We start from the raw sequence: 22,081 nt of genomic DNA, 5'->3' as shown, positions 1-22,081 counted from the left end.
GTTGTCGGCAACTTCCTTCAGTCCGCATAATCGCCCGGAATAATCTTCCAAATTGCCGCTTGCTGTATCACAAGTCACAGCAGCAAAAATCATCTGTAAAACTTGTAAGGTGGGTGCCCTTGTAAGACAAGGTAGGACTGTTGTTAAAGTAATCATGTACAGACAAATGTTATGCAATCATGCAGAAAAGTGTGCACAGGTTATGTGATGCATGCCGACATAAAACCTGCACATTCAGCCATCTTGTTGCAGAATGAATGAATGACTAAAGCATTTTGATCTCCCCCTCCCGCTCTCTCCGGCTCGTCTTCAACATCCTTCTTCTCCCTATATCCAATTTCCTCCCCTTCCTCATCTCCTGTTTATAGTGCCCCTCTCACAAATGTCTTATTCCCCTCTGCCAGTATTCGTCCCACCCCCAGCTTAACTCTTTTTTTTTTTTTCTTTTTTTTCCCCCATCTTTTTTGGGGCAACTTTTGGTCTCCTGCTGTGTTCTCTTACCTATCTCTTTGGCGCAGACGTAGTGGTATTTACGAGAGCAGCTTCTCCAACAGCAACTGAGGGACGCCCCCGCAATCTGGCACTTGTGGCAGCTCTGGGGTTAGTCAGACAGATGGACATATGGGGCGGGACCGAGAAACAGAAAAAGTGACCGGGCATGTATAGGGATAAAGAGAGGGAATAAAAAGCAAAGGACAAAAGTTTGAAAGTTAGTGGAAAGCGGCTGCTCAGTGATTTGATGATATTTGCTCTCATACCGTTTGGGCTGAGTTGTTGGCAGCTTCCTTCAGTCCGTATAATCGCCCGGCCACCATGATCACCCCCCTGGTCCAGATAGCACAGTTTTCATGAGCCCAGTGCTCATTGGCCTCTGCGTCTTCTTGCAGCCTTTGGAACAAGCCCTCTTGGTTATTGGAAGGCCCAGCCTGGAACTGATTCATCCTCTTTAACCTCTCCCGAAGGGTTATTCTTCGAGGAACGCCCTTCCAACTCGTTCTTTCCTTTCTTTCTGCTCTTCTGAACGGCCAGTGATGATGTCTGGTAGTATGACCCTCTTGCGGTGATTCCTCTGTGTTTTCTGCTTTCTGGACGTCAGTCTCATCTTTAGCCTTTGAGGATGTGCATGGGCCTTCACTACTTTCATCCTGGTTGGTCTTCTCTCGGCCTTTCCCAAGGGAGAGTGCTGGCTGAGTGGTCAACAGTTTCCGAGGAACTCTGTCTTCTGTGTAGTACGGTCCACAGAGATCGCCCAAATCTCTATAGTTTGATGGTTTTCCGCACAGGCAACATGTAAGACGGCTACTAGTTAGATCTGTATTGACTGTGGGTCCTTGTAGCATGGCAGCAGTGTGCGGTGTTACCTTTGCAACCGTGAAAGGATTCTTCATTCGGAGAATTCCTTTTTTTCTCCGCCTTTGAAATACATGCACATCCTCAGGCTTGTTGACGATGGCGCACCAAGAGGAAAAGTCTCTGGAGTTGTTCATGCGCACATACGGACAGAACGACAGAGGGTGTTGTTGGATTGTCTTGTTTCTGATTCTCTTTATAGAAATGGTCTCTGTCTGTTTTTCTGATATTGTCACCACAGGACCCACAACACAATCTTTTTCTTCCTTTTCACACGGGTCTATTTCTGTCTCCTGTTGTTGCCGCTCGACTTTCTCTGCCTCACACCCAGCAGCCCTCACAACCGCCTCAATGACCTCCAAGGCATCCTTCATTCCAGGTTTTGGCCCCGGCTTTTTGTACACTTTCACTGGCTTGTCGGAAATCTCCTCAGATAAGGCCTTTGCTCGTTTCCGCTTAGCTGGATTTGCAGATGGCTTTCTGCCTCTTTTTGATTTCTGGACAACTTCTGTGCTGCCAACCTCAGGGCATTCTTTGATGTCATCAGGACTGATTGGCATCGTGGGCACCTCTGAAGGTGTTATCGTCTCCTCCACCATCCCGTCTTGTTGCTCTGTGGCTTCAACTTTGATCTCCTTTGCTGCCTCCGTTTCTCCTGTTGCCGACTGACCTTTTCGTTTCCTCTTCTGCTTTAAGTGCATCTCATGGTTGTTTTTAATGGCCCGCTGCTTGGCAGCTCTTGGGGTTGTCACTATTAGAGTCCCTGCTTCCAAAGCTACGGCAGAGGCATCTGCACTCTCCACCATGGCCCAACGCTTCCTTTTTGAGGACTTGGTTGTCAGTAAATCTCCTGATACAAGTGCTTTTGACTCTTGGGTCCATTCTCCTCGAGGACCGAGGTCTACCTGAGCGCCCATTGCTCTTTGGACATTGCACATTGTCCCAGGTTGATGTGCTTGTATTGGCCCTTCATCGTGTACATGCTCTTCTAACAGCTGCTGTCTCAACTCTTCTGACGCTGGTGGTTCTTGACTTATTTCCTGCCTGTCCATTTCTTGTTTGACCTCCTTTCTTATGACGCCTTCTAGGTGTTTCACAGCCTCCTGTCTGTTTTTCACTTCACTTTCCATCATTTCAGTGCCATTTACAGGAATAGCTGTCTCTCCATCTTTGACAGCATGCACAGAAAAATCCTTAGTTGTTGCATCATCGTTGAGATTGATGTCTGTCTGAGAAGTTTGGAAGTATTTCTTCGAGCTAGGTGATGTAATTTTTTGCACCATGGCCTCGTATTTCTGTCCTCTGCCCTTACGTGGAGGAAGAACTTTTGTTCTAGTGGGGCACTGAGGAGGCACTACTGTCACATCACCTTGATCAATTTCAGTGACATTAGAGGGAATATGTTTAGGTGGGTAGGGGGCCTCAGGGTCTTTCATGGGTGGCCCTCTTTTTCTTCTGGGCTCCAGAACATCCCCCTCTTTAGGTGTGAAGACAACCTGCTCAGGTGGTGCAGCTTGAGGTTGTAGAGGTTTTGATTTAGGCTTTGGACCCCTCTTCTTCTTTACAGGCACTGGAGAAGGTTCCATGGATGACTCACCTTTTAGTGGAAGCATAGTCTTTTCCTCAGTATTTTCGGCTGGAAGCAATGCAGGAGGTTCTGTTGGAGTATCTATCTTTTTAACCATGTACGGAGTTGGAGTAAGAGATTGTTCCTTAGTTAAACATTCCTCTTTTTTAGAACAATTTGTTGTGCCTGTTTCCTTCAGTGCTGGTGATGAAATATCTTTGTGTATGGTTTTCTCCTTTTCTTTCAATACTTTTGTCTGTGACGGCTTCCTTGACCTTAAGGTCATATTTTTATTGTCATTTTCTTGTGCTTTTATGTCATTTGGTGTTTTTTCATCATGGTTTATTACTTGTATATCCTGGTTTATTTGTGATAGTGTAGTCTTTGTAGTTTTCCTGCCCTTGCCTTGTGGCCCTGTTAAATGTGGAATGATTTCTTCCTGTTGTGTCTGCTTTGCCTTAGATAAGGATCCTTTGGGGCGACCAACAGGCGCCTTAATGGTTATGTTTTCAGTGGGTGGCAAAGCATCTTCAGATTTGAGTCCAGGCTTTGGTCCTGGTTTCGTACCTGGCTTTGAAACAGGTTTAGGCCCAGGTTTTGATGTAGGTTTTAAGCCTGGTTTGGGCCCTGGTTTTCGTTTCTCCAGAGACTCAATTTTCTCTGCTGGATCTGGTGTATTTGTTTCAGACTTTAGTCCTGATTTAAGTCCTGGTTTTGGCCCTAGCTTTGCTCCAGGATTTAGAGCAAATTTAGTGCCTGGTTTGACTCCAGGTTTTGGCCCTGGCTTTGATCCATTTTTTAGTCCTGGTTTGGGTCCAGGTTTTGGGCCTGGTTTCCTCTTTAATTGAGCCTCGCCTTTGGGTGGTAAGTCTGCCGCATTGAATGAGCGAGTGCACATTCTTGAACTTAGTCCTTCAGTTAACATTTTGGCTGTATGGCTCACTATTGATTCTTGATGAGCTAGGTCCGTTTGATCTGAGAACAGCAAAGTTTTGCTTGAAGGCCTGCAGGCTTTCTCTGAGGCCAGTGGGTCCCCTTCTTCATCCTTCTCTTCATCCCTTTCCAAGCTTAGCTGTCGCCTGATTGCCACGCCTGAAAGCATCATTTTCCTTCTCCCCCTTGCATGCTTGCGTCCAAATGCCCTAGGTTGAGCAGATGGGGCCACGGGCTCTGGCTTGGCCAAGGGGGTCACGGCACTGGAACAGCTGAGGCCCGGCTCCATGTCCTCATCACCTTTCTTTGGGGAGGGTGGCGTGTCTGCCCAGGAGGGGGCTGAGGGAAGTATTGACTTTCCGGGCAACTGAGGAGAGTCTGGCTCCAGCACTTTAGCATCGCTGTGATCCATGTGATCTCTGGACTGGGCTGGATTTGTTGGTGTCTTGTCATTGAGAGCCGAAAAGACTGGCATTGCAGATTGGGGCTGCGGAGCAGTGTCACCAATGGCCGATTCTCTCGAAGAAGCGTCTGGGGCTGCTGCCACATTTGGATGTGCAGGCACTCCTGCAAGCTCATTGTCAGTATGGAACTCAGTTCTTTGATTCTCCGTCCTGCCGCAAAGGTCGGCAGATGGTTTCTCAGATTCATGTCTGTTATTCATGAGCTCAGAAGTCAATGACTGGCTAATGTTCTCCTCCTCCCCTGGCTCTTTTCTCATCTCATCAGACAGGGGAGGGGTAAGAGCATGTTGCTTTCGTTCATCTAAGCCTGTTTCTTGTCTATCGTTTTCATCCTCCTTTTCCTCTTCCTCAATCAATTCTTTGCTCCCTGTCTTCTTTGGAAGTTCCTCTTCCAAAGCCTCAATTTCAGGGGTTGGAGAGGTGTTGTCTGAACTGTCCTCCTTCTCTGTGGAATATTGATCCTGTTCAAGGTCACTCACAGGATTGAAAGGCAATGTTTTGTTGGGTGAGCTCTCCGAAGCAAGTGATGACTCTGATTTGTATGCTTCTTTCATCTCTTGGCCAAAATTGTGGCTTGAGTCAGAGCACGCAGCTGGGGACTGTTCAAGTGAATCTGGGTCATATTTCCTCTGGACCCCTCCGTACACTGTCTCCGCATAGCAAAAGTCTTTGTCTGCTGCCCCTTTGTTTACTTGGCTGTATAGAAATGAACATTTGTCCTCATCTGACCATTTCTCGGGTTGCTGCGTAGGTTTAATTATGTCAGCATCTCTTTCATAGTCAGGTGTTTTTGGCCTAGTCGACGCTTGTTTGTCAGCCGACTTCTCTGTCCATACTGATTCCTCAAAGTTGTCTTTAACAGGCTCACTGATCTGTTGCATGTCGGAAGATGAGTCGGTGTCAGGTTTAAGAGGACTGGGAATGGTAATACTGATAGGAGATCTACCCTCACTGATGTTCTTCACCGGATTGGTATCTTCTCCTTGTACGGACTGACATCTAATTGGGTCAGGAGTAAAGTTGTGCAATCCTGAGTCTCCAGACCTGGTGGATACATCATCTGGAGATGTCATGGAACAGGATGACATTGTGTCCACGTTAATATGTGTGTTGTTGGGAGGCTGAGCTGGACTCCTGCCCTGGTTTCTGTAGTAGTAGCCCCTCTCCAGTTGATCATCACTACTGCTGGAGTAGCCACCCTCGTGTAGCTCCACTGGCATCCGCTGTTGCGGCACATTAGAGTAAAGGTCCTGCATTGGGCCGCCACATAAACTACCAGCACTTTCTGGATATGGACTTTTGTACTCCTCACCCTTTTTGGAGGATGCAGCACTTCCAGAGCTGCTGTTGCTTCCGCCACTGTTTCGTTTCGTGGCTTTTTTGTTGGCCACCAGAGTCTCTGAAAGCAGCAACTGTTGGACATTGTTGGATATGTTCTCTACCTGGGAGGTGAGAGCATTCAGGCTCCACAAGCTGGGGTTTGACAGCAGCTTCTCTGAGAAACGTTCTTTCATGGTAGGTCCTTGTAGTGTGTTTGTGAAGCTGTGGGGTGCTGCGTGGGGCACACTGGGTGATGGGTGTGAGCGTGGGGGCAACAACATAGCATTGGACCCACCTTGCTCTTGGTGGCCCGTTGAGGTGGATGACGACGACGAGGCTGCCCCTGGGGTGATGGGTGGCTGTCCGTACTGAAATGACTCTGGGTTAGTCATTAATGGCGAAGGGGTAGAGCTATATGAAGGGGAGCGTCCTAATGAGCGTGCAGGAGAGTGGCTTGAGGAGGGACTGCAAGTTTGATAATACTGTTCAGGTGACCTCACAGACAGTTCAGAGAGACAGTAGTTTGGTTGTGGTTGGCCGAAATGTTGGTATTTTGGGTGGGGTTCCTGGGGGTTGGCCATGGGTTGCAGAGAGGGCTGTGGCTCATAACCTCTCGTGTGTTGGTACCCATAGCTATTCTGGGATGACCTGTAGCCCCCTTGCTTCAGATTACTGTGACTGCTCATTTGTCTCCCATACTGCGAGGTCGGCGGCATGCTATAACCTTTATAACATGGTGGCATGGGACTGCACTTTTCTATGTAAGGTGAAGGAGAGGGGGAAGGTTGGGGATAGTGCAGGTGACTTTGTGGATACATTAATGGCGAAGGGGAAGGGTTAGTTGGGTGTGACTGGTGGTGGGGGCTGGGGTACGAGGGGGTGGGAGGTTGGTGGCACTGGGTCTGGGAGTGGCCCAGCATGTTCTGGTCCATGTACTGTGAGGAGTTAGGGGCAGACGGCGCCGCAGCCTCAATTCGTCCAACCATCTCTTGCTCATATGACGTCAACTGAGCCGGGTCTTCCCATTTCTGCTGGAGGTGGCCCCCACTCATGTACTGGGCTGAGTATGTCCCAGGGCCCATGTGGTTATTGTAACCACCATGACTTTGTAGATGTTGACCCGAACTTGGTGTAGGGAATTTGGGGATTTTCTTCTTTGCCTGCGAGGGTGCTGAAACTCCATTTCCATTCCCACCACCACTGACTGGGAATACAGGGTAGGCTGGCTGGCTATAACAGTCCTTAGGTGTTCCTCCAGTTCCGGCTCCTGCGGCTGTAGAAATACTTGCAGCGTTTACCAGTGAGCGGGCTTCATAGGATGACCTTGAAAGCCCTGGGCCCGGGCCGGGATGCGGACCAGGACCCGGGTGGGGTAGCTGAGGGTGGGTATGATGTGGGTGTTGTCGGTACGTCTCCAGGCGTGATAATTCGTGGGGCTCCTGCTGGTAACAGGGTTGGTTGCTGTGGTAACCACCAGTGCGCTCACGGAAGGACTGCATAGCTCCCACCGTCTGAAAGCAGAACAGGGAGGGGGAAGTGTGATGGGAAAGAGGGAAGGGGGTAAGGGTTTCTGATGGCAGGGGAGAAATGGGGTGGTGGGGCGGACATAGAGGTATTTGTTATACATTTTGCATTTTGACTTCAAAGGATAGATGAATGATAGTTTGATCACTTTTTGGCATAGCTTAAGATCCAGATTCAGGTTCAAACAACTTTTTGGATGTCGGTACAAGAAATTCAATTGCAGCGTCCAGGTCCAAACGCTTGTTCAACCTCACCAAACTCTCAGTAAGACAACATCAAGAAAATACATTGTGAATATACATCCATCCATCATTTTTTTTAACCGCTTACTCCTCATAAGGGTCGCAGGCGTGCTGGAGCCTATCCCAGCTGGCTTTGGGCGGTAGGCAGGGAACACCCCTGAACTGGTTGCCAATTGCAGTGCACACAGAGACGAACAACCATCACATTGTGAATAGTTTCCGAGAAATAACAATATGAATATTATTTAATTATATAACAAGAAACAAATACTGTCAGGCCTTGAGATTTGAGTTTAAATACTGAAATAGAACGTGAAGAATTGAACAGTTTGTTCTTCATGATTAATTTATTTTGGCTTCTTCTGCATTGCGTGACATGGCCACTGGGCGGCAGTGTCAAAGTCACTCAGTATGGGGCACCCTATTCATTGTTTTTCACAGAGGATAAATAATAATAATAATAATAATAATAATAATAATAATAATAATAATAATAATAATAATAATAATAATAATAATAATAAAAACATGTCCATGTCATGTCCACTTAAATGTGGATATTAATGATTAGGCACAATGTGTTCTTGTTCAAATTCCCTTCTAACTTCATAATCACTGCACTGATCAACAAATTCAGCCTGTTTTTAACTTACTTGCATATTCCAATCTATTTGTCTGACACATGCTATAAATCTTTTTTTCATGGTTTGGCAATGATATATAACTACCTAAATCATTTTTTCTTGCCACACAGATTTAAACGTCATTTCACCCGAAGCATGGGGGGGACAGTTTTGTGGACGTGCTTGGAGTTTAGCAGTAGAGGTGTAATAGAGTGCATCCACTTGTTGCATTTATTTTTTTCCCCCTTCCAGCGGTGTGCACATGGCGATATTTGTCTGTAAAGGTATGTTCGTGTGTGTCTTCTTACAAAATGTAAAAGGGGAGAAAATACAAAGGGTGGATTTCTATAAGAGGAACACAAGGAGACAGAGTCACCTGAAGACTGAGCGCTCAGCTCAGTCTGTCAGCATGTGTTTTGGTGTGCGTGCCTGCTGCCTCTCGCACAATATCCCAGCATGCATCCTGCCCCAGGGAGCCCCGTGCGCCCCACCAGACGCATCTTGGCATTATTCATGTCTGAAACGCACATGTGTGCGCATTTGTGTGTTTGTGTGTGCGTGAGGAAGCAAAGCAGTAAGAATAAATTCAAGCAATCCCTCTTATGTGCATGTGTGCTTCTAAATGGGGGTTTTGGGGGCGTATTGGCCTGTGAATATAAATGAAGACCCTTATAGGTCGACACATATACAACAATTCTATTTGTTTAGGCAAAGACATACAGTGAATGTTACGAGACAAGAGTATATTTTCTTTGCAGCCAGTTCTGTGTTGTTGTTGTACCTTATGTGTGCAGATCCATCAATGCATTGACGCCTTGAGATTCTAATGGTGTTTTTTTTGTTTCTGTTTTTTTTTTTCTTTGACTTGTGGGCAGAAATTTGAGGTACAAACCTGCATGGGGGCAGGAATAGAAATGAACTCAACTAAACAGTGGAAGTTAACTGACAATCTAAACATAAAATAAAGAATTTATTTTCCTGATTTTAAAACAACCACATAGCTTTAATTAAAGTCTGTTTAGCTTACTGCTAACATGCAATACAAAATGAATAGTTTTATAGCACTGGAATATTTGAACACAAATGGGGGAGCAACATGTGTAGAATGACCATATTCCAATACATAGATGCTTATATTCTTTATCCTTAGCAAAAAATTATTACGTAATACTGTATTGCAGCTGTCTGGGTCAGTGAAAATCTCTGTGTGTCACTAGGTCTGTATTATGCTGCCCCCAGATGGCCAAGGCGGGCACACCAGAAAGTGCAGCACAATGTCCATTGAACTGAAATAAAATTCGGTGAAAACGGTTTAATTATTTACATGACATTTGATTGTGTCATTACTGTATATTTTAATAAACTACAATATAACAGACTTGGGAGATAACAGATTTCAGAGGTAGTATCAGAGCAGTAAGAGATGTGGGAAGGTGCCTACGTTAACGGAAATCCGTAACAGGAACCGAAGAAGTCTCCTGCTATTGAAAACTAGTCCATCTGAAGGAAAAACTCGCGTGTCGATTATCTCCACTCTTTCATACAGCACAACATTTACTGAAGGCTAATTAACTGACTTTGTTCCTCATTCCAAAAAGCGACCAAAGCTAAAATAAAAATCCTCCTCCTCAGTTTGCCTCACTCCGCCTGCTGTCTTCTCCCTCCTCCTCAAGCTTAAATGTGTGCACACACTTTTTTTTTTATTTACTTATTTGTATATATAATTCTAATATAATCTCCTCTTGCACCTCGTTTCCACGACAATCTCACAGAGGTATCACGGAGCCCACCACTAATGCATTTGATGATGATGCTACACATTGCATATCTCAGCTTGCTGCCTTGCTAAGGGGTCAAGATGTGAAAGACACACCGCTCAACCTGCATCGCATGGATGCTATATAGCGTAAAATACTTTCTAGAATACACTAGGGATGTAATGATAAGGGCAATATCGTGATATTAAAACTGCCACAATATCGTCGTCGTCATGTTCGCAATATTTACCTGGAAGATAAAATTAAACAACTAACGGATGAATATGCATTAAACCCAAATAATCAAATATGGATGGAACTACAGAATATAAAAATACAGTTAGATAACATGTTATCTAAAAAGACAGAGTTTATAATACAACAGTTGAGATATAATAATTTTGAACATAATAATAAATCAGGTAAATTCCTGGCAAATCAACTTCAACGGAATCTGGAAAAATCTCTTAGAACGGCTATTAAAGATATAAATGGTGAATGCACACAATCACCAAAAGAAATTAACCATATTTTTTATAACTATTATCGAAATCTATACTCAGAAATTAATAGACCTAACCCTGAACATATTGAGGTATTCCTAAATAGCTTAAATATACCTCAGTTATCTATTGAACATAAAGATATTCTAGATGCCCCGCTTACTATAGATGAGTTGTATCGTGCTTTAGACAGTATGCCTAATGGCAGAGCACCTGGTCCAGACGGCTATCCGGCTATATTTTTTAAACATTTCTGGTGATTGTTTGCTCCATTATTTCTAAGAGTAGTAACTGAAATTAAAAGTAAGGGTGATATACGTCAAGATATGAATATAGCAGCAATTAAACTTTTATTAAAGCCAGAAAAAGACCCCACCCTCCCGTCAAGTTACCGACCGATATCACTAATTAATACCGATATTAAAATTATCGCTAAGGCCTTGGCATCTCGATTAGAGACAGTAATCTCGACAATTATTCATAGCGATCAAACAGGTTTTATTAAAGGTCGTCATTCTACTAATAATATTAGGAGGCTCTTTAACTTGATTAGTATGTCACAGCGGTATGATAAAAAGGCAGTTGTTATCTCGCTGGATGCAGAAAAAGCCTTCGATAAAGTTAACTGGTCCTTCCTCTTTGCTGTCTTAAATAAATTCGGCTTCGGGGAGTCATTCATTCAATGGGTCTCAATATTATATGATTCTCCTAAAGCTACAGTTACTACTAATGGGATTACATCACAGAGTTTTACTCTACAAAGGGGAACAAGACAAGGGTGCCCAATGTCTCCTTTATTATTTGCTATATTTATTGAGCCGCTTGCATTAGCTATACGTCAGGATAGACGGATCCAAGGAATCCACTCCGGGACAATAGAACATAAAATTAATCTATATGCCGATGATATACTACTCTATTTAGAAGAACCTGCTATCTCGCTAGGGGAAGCATTTAACTTAATAACTAAATTCTCTCACTTATCAGATTACTCTATTAACTGGACAAAATCAACATTATTACCTATCACAGAAAATTCATGGAATCCTACAAGTCAGGATCCACACTACTCCTTTCCTACAGGTAATTTAAAATACTTAGGGGTTAAAATTTCACCAAAGTTAACTGAATTAACTTCTTTAAATTTTTTACCGTTATTGGACAGTATCCGTAGTGATCTGGAGCGCTGGAATAATCTTCCGATCTCTTTAATAGGACGGATAGCTACTATAAAAATGAAAGTTTTACCAAAGATTAATTATTTATTTTCAATGATTCCATTTAAACCTACGTCTAACTGGTTCCAATCGCTGGACTCTGCTATCATAAAATTCTATTGGAATAAAAAAAAAGCTAAAATTAGTCTATCTACTCTTCAGGAAAGTAAATCTAAAGGAGGTTTAGAGGCACCAAACTTTATGTACTATTATATAGCTAATCAACTACAATATCTTGTGCTATGGACACAACCCAACAGAGATACTAACTGTTGGTTGGAATTGGAGCAGAAGGATTGTAATAATCTTAGACTGTTAGATTTACTCTTTATTACAAAATCAATAAAACGACATAATTGTTTTAAAAACCCAATGATAGCCGCCACCCTGACTGCCTGGTGGAAGGCATTAGAAATTACAAACTCCCAATTGGCGCCCTGTGGGCTCTCTCCCATTTGGCATAACCCCGACTTTCAACTTAATAATCAGTCGTTCCTTTTAAGCTTATGGGAGCAGAAAGGAATTACACACCTTCATCATCTTTTCTCAGATAATAAGTTTATATCGTATACAAACTTGGTCCAGAAATATTAAATAAAAAATGGAAATTTCTTACATTATCTGCAAGTTAAAAATATGATTAAGAAACAAATCCCAACACTTCAGGATACGCTCCAACTGCCTGTCTTAGCTAAAGATATTATAAAGCTTTCTCCAACAACAATAAAGAAAATATCATAAATATATAAGTTATTTTTATACACAAATAAAACGTATTTACCGACTTTAAAATGGGAAAAAGACTTGTCTATAGTTCCGGAACCAGACTTTTGGACCCAAATCTGTGAAAATGTATTTAAAATGACCAAACAGACAAATTTGCAACTTATCCAATATAAGATACTTCATAGAACATATATTACACAATATATGATGAAAAAAATGGGACTCTCTGACTCCGACATTTGTCTCCAGTGCTCACAAAACACTGCCGATACTTATCTTCATGCTTTATGGTCATGTACTCCAGTGCTGCATTTCTGGACTAAAATCTTGGAAAAGCTCGCTGATATATTAAACTGTAGGCTTCCTTTATCTCCAAGATTGTGTTTACTAGGTGACTTAACAATAACTGAGCTACCATGTAAAAAATCTCAATCTATACTTATAGCCCTTACTATTGCTAAAAAAATAATCCTTGTCAATTGGAAAAATAAACAATCTCTAAATATTGACCACTGGTTAAACTTACTAATAAATTATATCTCAATGGAAAAAATCTCTGCCTTAAATAAAAATCAAGTATCAAGATTTAAACAAATATGGTCTATGTACATAGAATATTTTAATCTTAATTTGGCAACTTAATCCTGCCTAGATTCTGCCTGTTAACGAGAGCCACCACATCGTTACAACTTCTGTTTTCGCTGCTTCTGTATTTGGTATTTTGTATCTGATTGTTTTTATTTTTATATAGTCAGGAACCTAGTTGCTGTTAGTGGGCTCGAGCATACCACACTATACGACACTATACTCACTAACTCCTTAAGATCTATTTCTAGTGGGCACTAAGCATCAACACTTGGTGTTACTGCATGCTAATTAGTCAATTTTCTTGACGCCGTCCCCCGTGGTCGGGCGGGGGGTAGCTCTGCCCCAACGTCCCCCCCGCCACCCGTTGTCTGCTCGGTAGCGGTTGCGTCTTGGCCGCTCCCTGGGCCCCCGGTGGGGTGCGGTGTTGGGGTGCTTTCCCTGGTGCCCGGGGCGGTGCCGTCCCGGCGCGGTCCGCTGCTCCGTGCCCGGCGGCGCGGTTCGGGGCGGGTGGGCCTCTGGTGTGCCCCGTGGTTCCCTCTCCCCTCCCCCTTCCTCCCCCCGTCGCCTGTCCCTCATCGCCTCCCCCCGCCCATCCTCCTCTGCCTCCCGGTCCCTTTTCCCTTGTCGCCCCCACCACCTCCCCTACCCCCCCCTCCTGCCCTGCAGCCGCCCTTTCGCCTTCTTGTCGTCTCCTCCACTCTTCCCCCTCCCCCCTTCCCTGTCTGCCCCCCGCCGCTGTGCTCGTTGCGCACGGCTGGAGGTGGGGTGGGCACGTCTTCCCTCTCTGCGCTGCTGCCCGGTGCCGGTTTCCAGGGGGGGGGGGCTCGCGGGGGGCGGGGTTCGCGGGGGGGTTGGCGGTCGTCGGGGGGGGGGCTTGTTTGGGTGGGAGGGGGGGGTATGGGTGGGTGGGGGGTTGGGTGTTGGGGGTCGGGGTGTGTTCGGGGGTTTGGGGGCCGGGGGTGGCGGGGCCTGGGTCGTGGTGGGTGGCGGGTTTGCGTGGGGTGCGGGGGGGTCGTGGGGGGATGGGGGATGGGGGCTGGGGACCGGTGGGGCGCTGTGGGGGCCCGCCGGGCCTCGTTCTGCGGCCTTGGGCTCGGGGGTGTGGGCCGGGGCTGGGGCGGGGGTGTTCCGGGAGTCTGGGTCGGCTCGCCGACCGGTGTCCGCTCGGGTGGCTTGGAGGTGGCCTTGGTGCTGCCGCGGCCTGGGGATTCCGGGGGGGGGGGGGGGGGGGGGGGGGGTTTGGGCGGTGCTCGCTTTGCTGGACCGCGGTTGACGGCTTCTTTCTTTGGTGGTGGTTCTTATGCATGCCAGATCCATCGCACCAGCATCTACTGAAACTCAAACAGAATTTGCCTCTCCCTCCCACAGCCCCTTGAATCAGTGGGTGCTGGTGTCTGGATCTCACTTTGCTTTATCTATCCTTCCCTCCTTCCTCTCTTTAGTTTTTCCTCTGGTCACTTGAGATCTCAATTTATTGGAAGTTTGAGGTTTATGGGGTTAGCATAAGACTCTGGTTTTGTAACCACGCAGGAGGGGTTTGGTTGGTGCTGGATTTCACTTTGATGGATTGGATGTACTGGCTTCTATGGATCTCACTCTGCCTCATCGATCCTTCCCTCCTTCCTCTCTTTAGTTTTTCCTCTGGTCTCTTGAGATCTCGCTAATTTGTTGGAATTTAGAGGCTTCCGGGGTTGGCGTAAGACTTTGATTTTGTAACCATGGGGAAGGCAGGAAGCGTTTGGTCGGTGCTGGATTTCACTTTGATTTATCTTTCTTTTCTCTTTATTTTTTCTGACCTTTTCTCTGGTCTCCTGACCATTTGAACCTCACGACTCTGGCAAGATTCTGAAGTACCTGGTTAAGGCGAAGGGTAATGGGATATTTATAAGGTTTTAGGTGAATTAATGAGTATAAATTTATACGTATTTGCACGCACGCGCACGCACGCGCACGCACGCACGCAAACGCACACACGCAAACGCACGCAAACGCACGCACACATACACACAAAAAAAATAAAAAAATAAAAATGTTCGCAATATTTAAAAGGAGCACATCTGTTCAAAAAGTAAGGTTGATTTTCATTTGTGCAGTTCTAGAACCCTCTAGTGGCTAGTTTATTAGTGCAATTTAATTTTCATTAGGGATGTTTTGGCCTTCTATGTTTAAAATTATGCTAATTGTCAGATGAAGGGGAACCTAATTGGCTTGTGAAGCGATCAATGTGTGCTTGCATTCCCAAGTAAGTGTCTCAATGTTGTTATTAGCGATTATAGGTGGTTATGTACAAAAGCACAATATTGTGCTTTTTTTTTTTAGTATGAGCTCTTTTTTACAATATTGTAATCTTTTTTTAAATATTGCCAAAGCCCCACAATATCGTGATAATTATCGTATCGTGACCTTCATATCGTTATAATATCGTATCGTGATCCCTAGAATACACACACACCCCGACACGCAATCGTGTATAATACACCCCCGAAAATCACAATTAAATGGCAGCTTTTTTTCTTGGTACATGAGTATAAAATGACATTAAAACAAATTTAAATACAATAAAAAAAATGATTATTGTAACATATAAACACAAAATAATTTGTGATTATAAAACAAGATAAGATTAGCAACTTGTGTTGTGAAAAAAGGGAAGAAAAGAAGAAAAAAGAAGAAACAAATGAATAGATAAAAAAAGAAAGAAAAGTCTGAAGAAGACTGGTGAGTATTCAAAGGATGATTTACTGAGTGGGCTTTGCAATCTGGACTCTTGGGAAATATGAGCTGTCGTAATGTCTTTACACACATGTACGCACACACAGATGTAGTGTAATGCAATGCAAAATGGTACATTGCACACACTGGTACAATGAGGTGAGGCCCGTAATTAGCTTTACCTCCTGCTGGAAAACATGAAGTGGCTGATGTGTGTGTAATTGACTGCTGGTGACTGTGCACGCCTCACAACTTTGCAAAGCGCCTGAGCCTCACGGGCAACATTTCCACAAACCCCGGGCATTTATTGGCACCTTTTTTGGGCTAAAAAGTAGCAGCGGTGACCTTTCCAGGCGGCAGATTTCAGTCTATAAGCGTACATCAATAAGCCGGCGAGCAGAGTCGGGAGAAAATCAGATTGTTCAGCTGGATGCTTCATAATGTGCCGAGCTGCCACATGGTTCCGCTCCTCTCTTGGCGCCTTCTTCGCCCTCTCTCCATCGCTTTCATCGCATCATCTTCAGAGGCGCTTTGAGATGGGATTTATCTTCTTTTGCCACACACACATAAACACAAAAGGTGACCTTAAAGCACGTCTGTGCATGAAATATAATGACGGTATGTCGCAGGGCTGTGCTTTCGGGGGAGGTGCGGAAACCGATTTGCGTGGCCACGACATGAGGAATACCCGCTATCCTCGCAGAGCGGAGGGTTGGCGGGATGGAACGGCGCGCTGTGTGTTTACCTCCACGGTCGTCCTTGTTAATTATGCATGCAGACGCAGCTTCTTATAAGGAGGCAGAGCGGGCCTAGTGGAAGCTGACACACATGCACACACACTCGCTCATCATCATCATCATCATCATCATCAAAACTAGCACTGTCCAAGTCAGACAACACATGATCAAAAACAACACAAAAGTAAAGCCTTCAACCAAAAAAAACTTCTAACACACCAGCCTGAAACACGGCGTAGCCTACTGAAAGAAATAAAGAGTAGACCACACTAATCAACACCAACACTAACGCCTCTGTAATTACATACACAAAAATAACATTCACCCCCTCTACTCTCTTGTCAGACACCACAGCCTCTAACTTCAGCTATCTTATTGGCTAGCTAACTCATTAGCGAGACAGATACATGCAAGAAAAAAAGTAACCCCACCCCCTATCGTGGTGTTTGCGTTCCAGACCACCACAAGTGAAATTTGTGATATAATGTTGACATACACTATAGAAATACTTCCTAGGCATATCTATTCTTTTTTTTTAATAGTAGGCACTTATATTTAAAAATGTCTTACAATTTTTTGAAGTAATACAAGCACATTTGAAAACATAATACATTAAGCAAGAGCAAGAGCCGACTTCCGTGATTTTGCACATGAGCTTTGATTACGGTCCGGGTTGCGAACGTGCAACCGAGGGGCACAAAGTAGGAAGCACAAGTATTGTGACGCAGCCCACACGTCGCAAAACGAACCGGAACCAAAGCTGATGTGCAAAAACAGTCCCACCTCTTCAGTGGCATATACCCCATACAGTGAAACTTTTGTTTATGAACCACATGGTTGATTAACAATTCAGTTTATGGACTAAATTTTTGAAGAAGAATTACCTCGGTGCATGGACTGTTTTTGGTTTATGAACGGTCTCAGCAGGGCCACAGAAGGCTAACAACATTGGCTCCGTGCCTCACACATTGCAGGTATCTTTATTGTTTGTTTTTTTTTTTGCTGTAAATTGCCTTCAGTATGGCTCCAAAGAAAGTGAAAACTGCTAGCGATAGTGTTATTCCAAGACTTAGTCACTTTCAAGCACCTCATTCTCGAGCGTGATCCTGCTGACGCCATGGAGTAAAAGGAGTTAGAGTAAACCCCCGCCCCCTACCACCCACAACTTTTCGTCCAAGAAGGACACACAGGTCTCAGCTACCGAGAGAGGTGAAAGTCTGCCCAAGTTTCACCTTCGACCAATATAAAAGAGCTTGCCGGTGAGAGTGTAAGTGAGGCTTCGTGGTCTAATGGTTCCCTTCAATCCCCTTCCCATTCTTGTATTTGATAAGAAAGAAGATTCTGTGTTCTAAGAATTCAGAATCTGAACAAACGTCCCCAAAAATAAACTATCCTTTTATGATGCAATGTACCAAAACTCTGAATTTAAGCTGAAGCTTCAGAAAAGCACTCAATGTGTAACAATAATAAAAACAATAAGAAAACAACAACAAAATATGTATCCTTTACAGTGCACCCTCAGAAAACAAATCACTGAGAAACTTCAGGGATATTTTGATCCAGAACCTGAACAAAATTAGGACAAGACCATTGGGTCGGAAGCCACGGCACTCCAGTATTTCATCAACAGTCAATTGAAATAAACACTTCAAGGAAGCACGGCGAGACAATCTTGAACTTGAACTGAACTGCTTGGGTGAAGACAGACAGACGGGCAGACAGACAGACAGAAAGTCCTCCTTCTCCCCAGTGTCAGACCAGGCGGTCAGGGTAGGTTTAGACCCCAAGGGAGACGCTCAGGAGATGGATCCAGCCAATATCTGCTCTGACATTTGTAAGTGTCCGGTTGTCATGGCACACATCTGGATGTCACGCGGGGTCGCACAGAATAATCGGCCGGCCGCGCAGAGAGGACCGAGGTGAGGCCATCGAATGGTCGCAGACAGACAGATGGCACACTGACGCTTGTGGACGGGCGGCAAATGAGGTGCCAAGGCTGGCTGACAGTCAGGAAGTGATGTGCTCGCCACGGATCACGGACGCATGCTGGAAGCAGTCTGGCAGACCGTGTTGCACGTTACCTCCACCAAGGAAGCTAGCTGTGTTTCCGTCAATGCCGGTTTGTTTTTATGCAACATCCTGGCTACTGTTTTGGATACTGTAGGTAGCGCTGTTTTCTCGCAAGATGTCACCACTGGACTTTCAGGAGAAAATGTTGATTGCATTATAAAATATTACCAAAATTGGTTTGAAGAAGTCAGCTATAAAGGCTGTCCCGAATTCAGATCCGATCTAGATTTTGTGATAACCTGTGGAAGGTAAAGGCAAAGGGTTTTTCACAAATTCCAAAATGGTTTGATGTGGATCCAGTACAGACTCTCACATGTTTCACATAGGGACAAAGGGTTTTTCATTAGGTTATAATCTGGTTTGATTCGGATCAGATCCAGATTTAGTTAGACGGGACCAAGGCCATTTTAGCATTTTCAAACCTTCCTTTTTAATCTGGATATACTCCAGATTCTGTTATAACATGTTTAAGGTTGGAATAAGGGCTGCTAAATGAGGTTTCAAAACCGTTTTCATCTTTTCCAGTTTCTGTAATCTTATATTTAGTGACAAATGATTCTTTACCAGGTTTCAAAACAGATTAATTTGGATCTAATCTTGATTCCAAGAAGTTTAATGTAGAGACAAAGGCGATCGATCTCAAAACGGTTCAAACTGTGTCTGATCCTGATTCTGCTATAACTTGTTTAACATGAGGACAATGTCATTTCCCCAGCTTTTGATGTAGTTCGATCTTGGGATGGGCAAGTACCGATACCAGGTATCAGCATGGAGCCGATAACTGACCTTTTCAAGGTATCAGCATACCGTTATGGCGGCCGATACCATTCATTTCATGCAATTTTCAAAGAAAAAGGCTAGGTTGGGATATATAGGAATATCTGTCATCGTTTTTTTGTTTGTTTGTTTTTTCACATTTTATCATTCAAAAGAATTAGTAGTATCGGTACTTGGCACCGGTATCAGTGTCTATTCAAGAGGTGAGTACTTGTATTGGTTATCGATCTGAAAAAAAAATATAATAAATTGGTATCAAACATCCCAAGTTTGATCCAGATCAACAGTCTTCAGTCAACAGTTTAGCATCTAGTTGTAGCGTTTCTCTCACCTGCAATGGTTCCAGTAACGGTGGTAAATGTTGACGTTTTTTTTTTTTTTTTTGTCCAATCAAATGTCAGCAGGCTGTGAGTTGTCATGTCTAATCTGCCCAAGGCCTTCAGAATCAGCAGTGCGCCCCACGTAACTTCAACTATATTTGTAATAGGACGGTTTCTTGACCCAATCAGATTTCAACTTCACTTTAGAGGTGGCACTTGCATTTTTCTGTCCTCTGATTGGTTGGTCAGAGCAAAACTCTTTACAGCCATCTTTGACTGGCAAAACACACATTCAATTGGTATCTGGTGAGTATAATGTTTTTTTTATTCAAATGTTTTATGTTTTTTTCCCAGTGTGATTATGATACTATTAAGAGGTGGTAAATCCCTTCTGAAAGCCCAGGCGCCAAATTCACAGGCCACCATTTTTTTTTTTAAAACTTCACTAGAATCTCATTACATTAGCCTCATCATTTTCTGATAAACGTTGAAGCCTTAATAGTTGAATCCAAACAAGTCAATTATTCCGTTGTGGAGAAACATGTTCGAAAATGGAGGATCCTCTCGACTCCACCCATTTTCCTCCAAGGGTCCAACTCAGTGTATCATTGCCAATATGGCCGAAAGCCTTATTGAAGGGATATTAAAGTCTAGCAAGACCCTCCTCTTCCTCACCTCTACTTGATTAAATCCAGTAATGCAGTATTTGTTGGAGGCGATCTGACGGAAGTGGCTCAATAGCATCTAATAGCGAGGAAACTCAGCTTGGCGCCGCTCGATTTTTCGGAGAGCGTTTTAGTTGTGTGAGCCATGGCGGTTAAACATGGGGGTCGGCGAGTGCGCATGTGTGCACGAGAAGTGCAATTGCCTCATCTCTGGGGTGTAGCATGACTCATCGACATTCACAGACATGACTTTGTGCTCTCACACTGATGAGGATGACACTCCAGATGAAAATGTCTAACCAGCCCTCAAAAAGAAAAAAAGAAAAACACACTCGAGCCATGGCGGTTACTTCAACACATACACTGGACACACAAACACACACATCCACAATCACACTCAAATGCAATAGCGATATGAACAAAAAAAAATAATGAAGAGTAGTATTGCGTAGGCATGTCTGAAAGTCCTTAATTGAATCTTACAATGAGTTTTCAAACTGAAACAAAAAGTAACATTATGAGAGAAAGGTTCAAAATGTTAATGAATGTCCCCACAAAAGTAAAAATATGAGCCAAAATGCTACAAGTACAACAGTGTAATCTTATCAGAATTAGAGAGCATAATTTAAAGAGACTAAAAGTGAACGTCTAAATTCCCACACAAATGAAAACATTGAGAATTTTTTTTAAGAGAGTCTTTTAAAGTTGTTCTCTTAAGAGAATAATTTTGTCTTCTTTTAAGAAAAGGTCTACTACCTGTGATGGAACAAGTGAACATTAATATCTGCACAGAAATGTAAAGACAAAGTGCTAATATTCGGACTACACTTTTATTTCCTCCCATTTTTCATGAGCTGAACTTTTTCCATGTACATAAAATGCCAAATTCTGCCGCGTCTGTTGTATGAAAATCAGAAGGGGCGAATAAATCAGGCACGGGATGACAAGCACGTGAATGCGGGCTTAACGCGACACTTCTTCTCTGGCACCGTCACTCTCTTCAACTGCAGGCTGATGATGCCTGCTGACCTTTACGAGAGGAACAAACACATGTCATCCAAAAGCCGCGACGACGACAACAACAACAGCACAAAGAGCAGGGTCCGCTGTCGCCATGACAACGGGGGAGCCGCTCAGTATGCTATTGGCGTGGAGAAATCATGCAAGTGTGTAACCTGGGGGGAACATCTGGCTGCATGATGTGAATGGCAGGTCGGTGTGTATATTAAGCATTCGAAACATGCACACACTCACACACACATCATCATCTATCAAGTTTTTTCTATTAACATGAGAAAACTACCTCATAGCCACCAGAGGTGCTGATTGTGATGTGCTTTGCTAGTCAAAGTTGGCTGTAACAAGTTTTGTTCTGACCAACCAATCAGAGGATGGAAAATTGCTGATGTCATCAAGGGCCAGCACACTGGGCCCATGAGGATGAATCTCAAATCTGATTGGTTCAAGATCCAATTTTTACTATAGTTTATTTCACATGGGCTAGGACAACTGAATGTGGCAGATTAAATTGACATAGCAACAGAAACAAGCTGAAATCTGATTGGATAAACGCTGTTTTAGAGAAATGAGCAGTTAATGCTCATGTTTGTGATGATGGTTGTTGAATGAGAGGTGTCCTAATATTTTGGTAAGCTTATGTATCATGAGTGGGTCAAAATATTAGGAACCTCTCTGAGTGTGAGTCCAAGAGCACTGCAAGTGTGTCCATTTCCATACGCATGTCCATATAAAAGCAATACTGTGGTGCCTTGAGATACGACTTTCATGCATTCCGTGACCATGCTTGTAACTCAATGCGCTTGTAGCTCAAATCATCTTTCCCCAATGAAATGGAAATGCCAGTTGTCTGTTACAGCCTTTCAAATAAATAAATAAATAAATAACTATTGTACTTACGGTAATTAAAAAAAAAAAACAGTAACGGCATGAATAAAAATACAAAGTAAAGAAAGAACGTTTTTGGCA

The 22,081-nt window shown here is 43.9% G+C and overlaps 1 protein-coding gene across 2 annotated transcripts in view; it reads right to left on the bottom strand.

Moving 5' to 3' along the window:
* The window catches only part of rai1 (retinoic acid induced 1), a 74,544-nt gene that overhangs the window by 6,962 nt on the left and 45,501 nt on the right, over positions 1-22,081 (bottom strand). Inside the window, exons 2-3 of one of the 2 annotated variants that reach the window (XM_077532520.1) lie at positions 759-7,204; positions 502-595 (exon numbers count right to left, since the gene is read on the bottom strand). In XM_077532520.1, the coding sequence (XP_077388646.1) occupies positions 502-595; positions 759-7,133 (6,469 nt within the window). In that variant the 5' untranslated portion in view covers positions 7,134-7,204. The remainder of the gene's footprint in view (positions 1-501; positions 596-758; positions 7,205-22,081) is intronic. The other variant, XM_077532530.1, reaches the window with a different exon arrangement.

Source organism: Festucalex cinctus, chromosome 1, assembly GCF_051991245.1.
Source record: "Festucalex cinctus isolate MCC-2025b chromosome 1, RoL_Fcin_1.0, whole genome shotgun sequence".
Lineage (NCBI taxonomy): Eukaryota > Metazoa > Chordata > Actinopteri > Syngnathiformes > Syngnathidae > Festucalex > Festucalex cinctus.
This window is presented reverse-complemented; position numbering and strand designations above follow the sequence as displayed.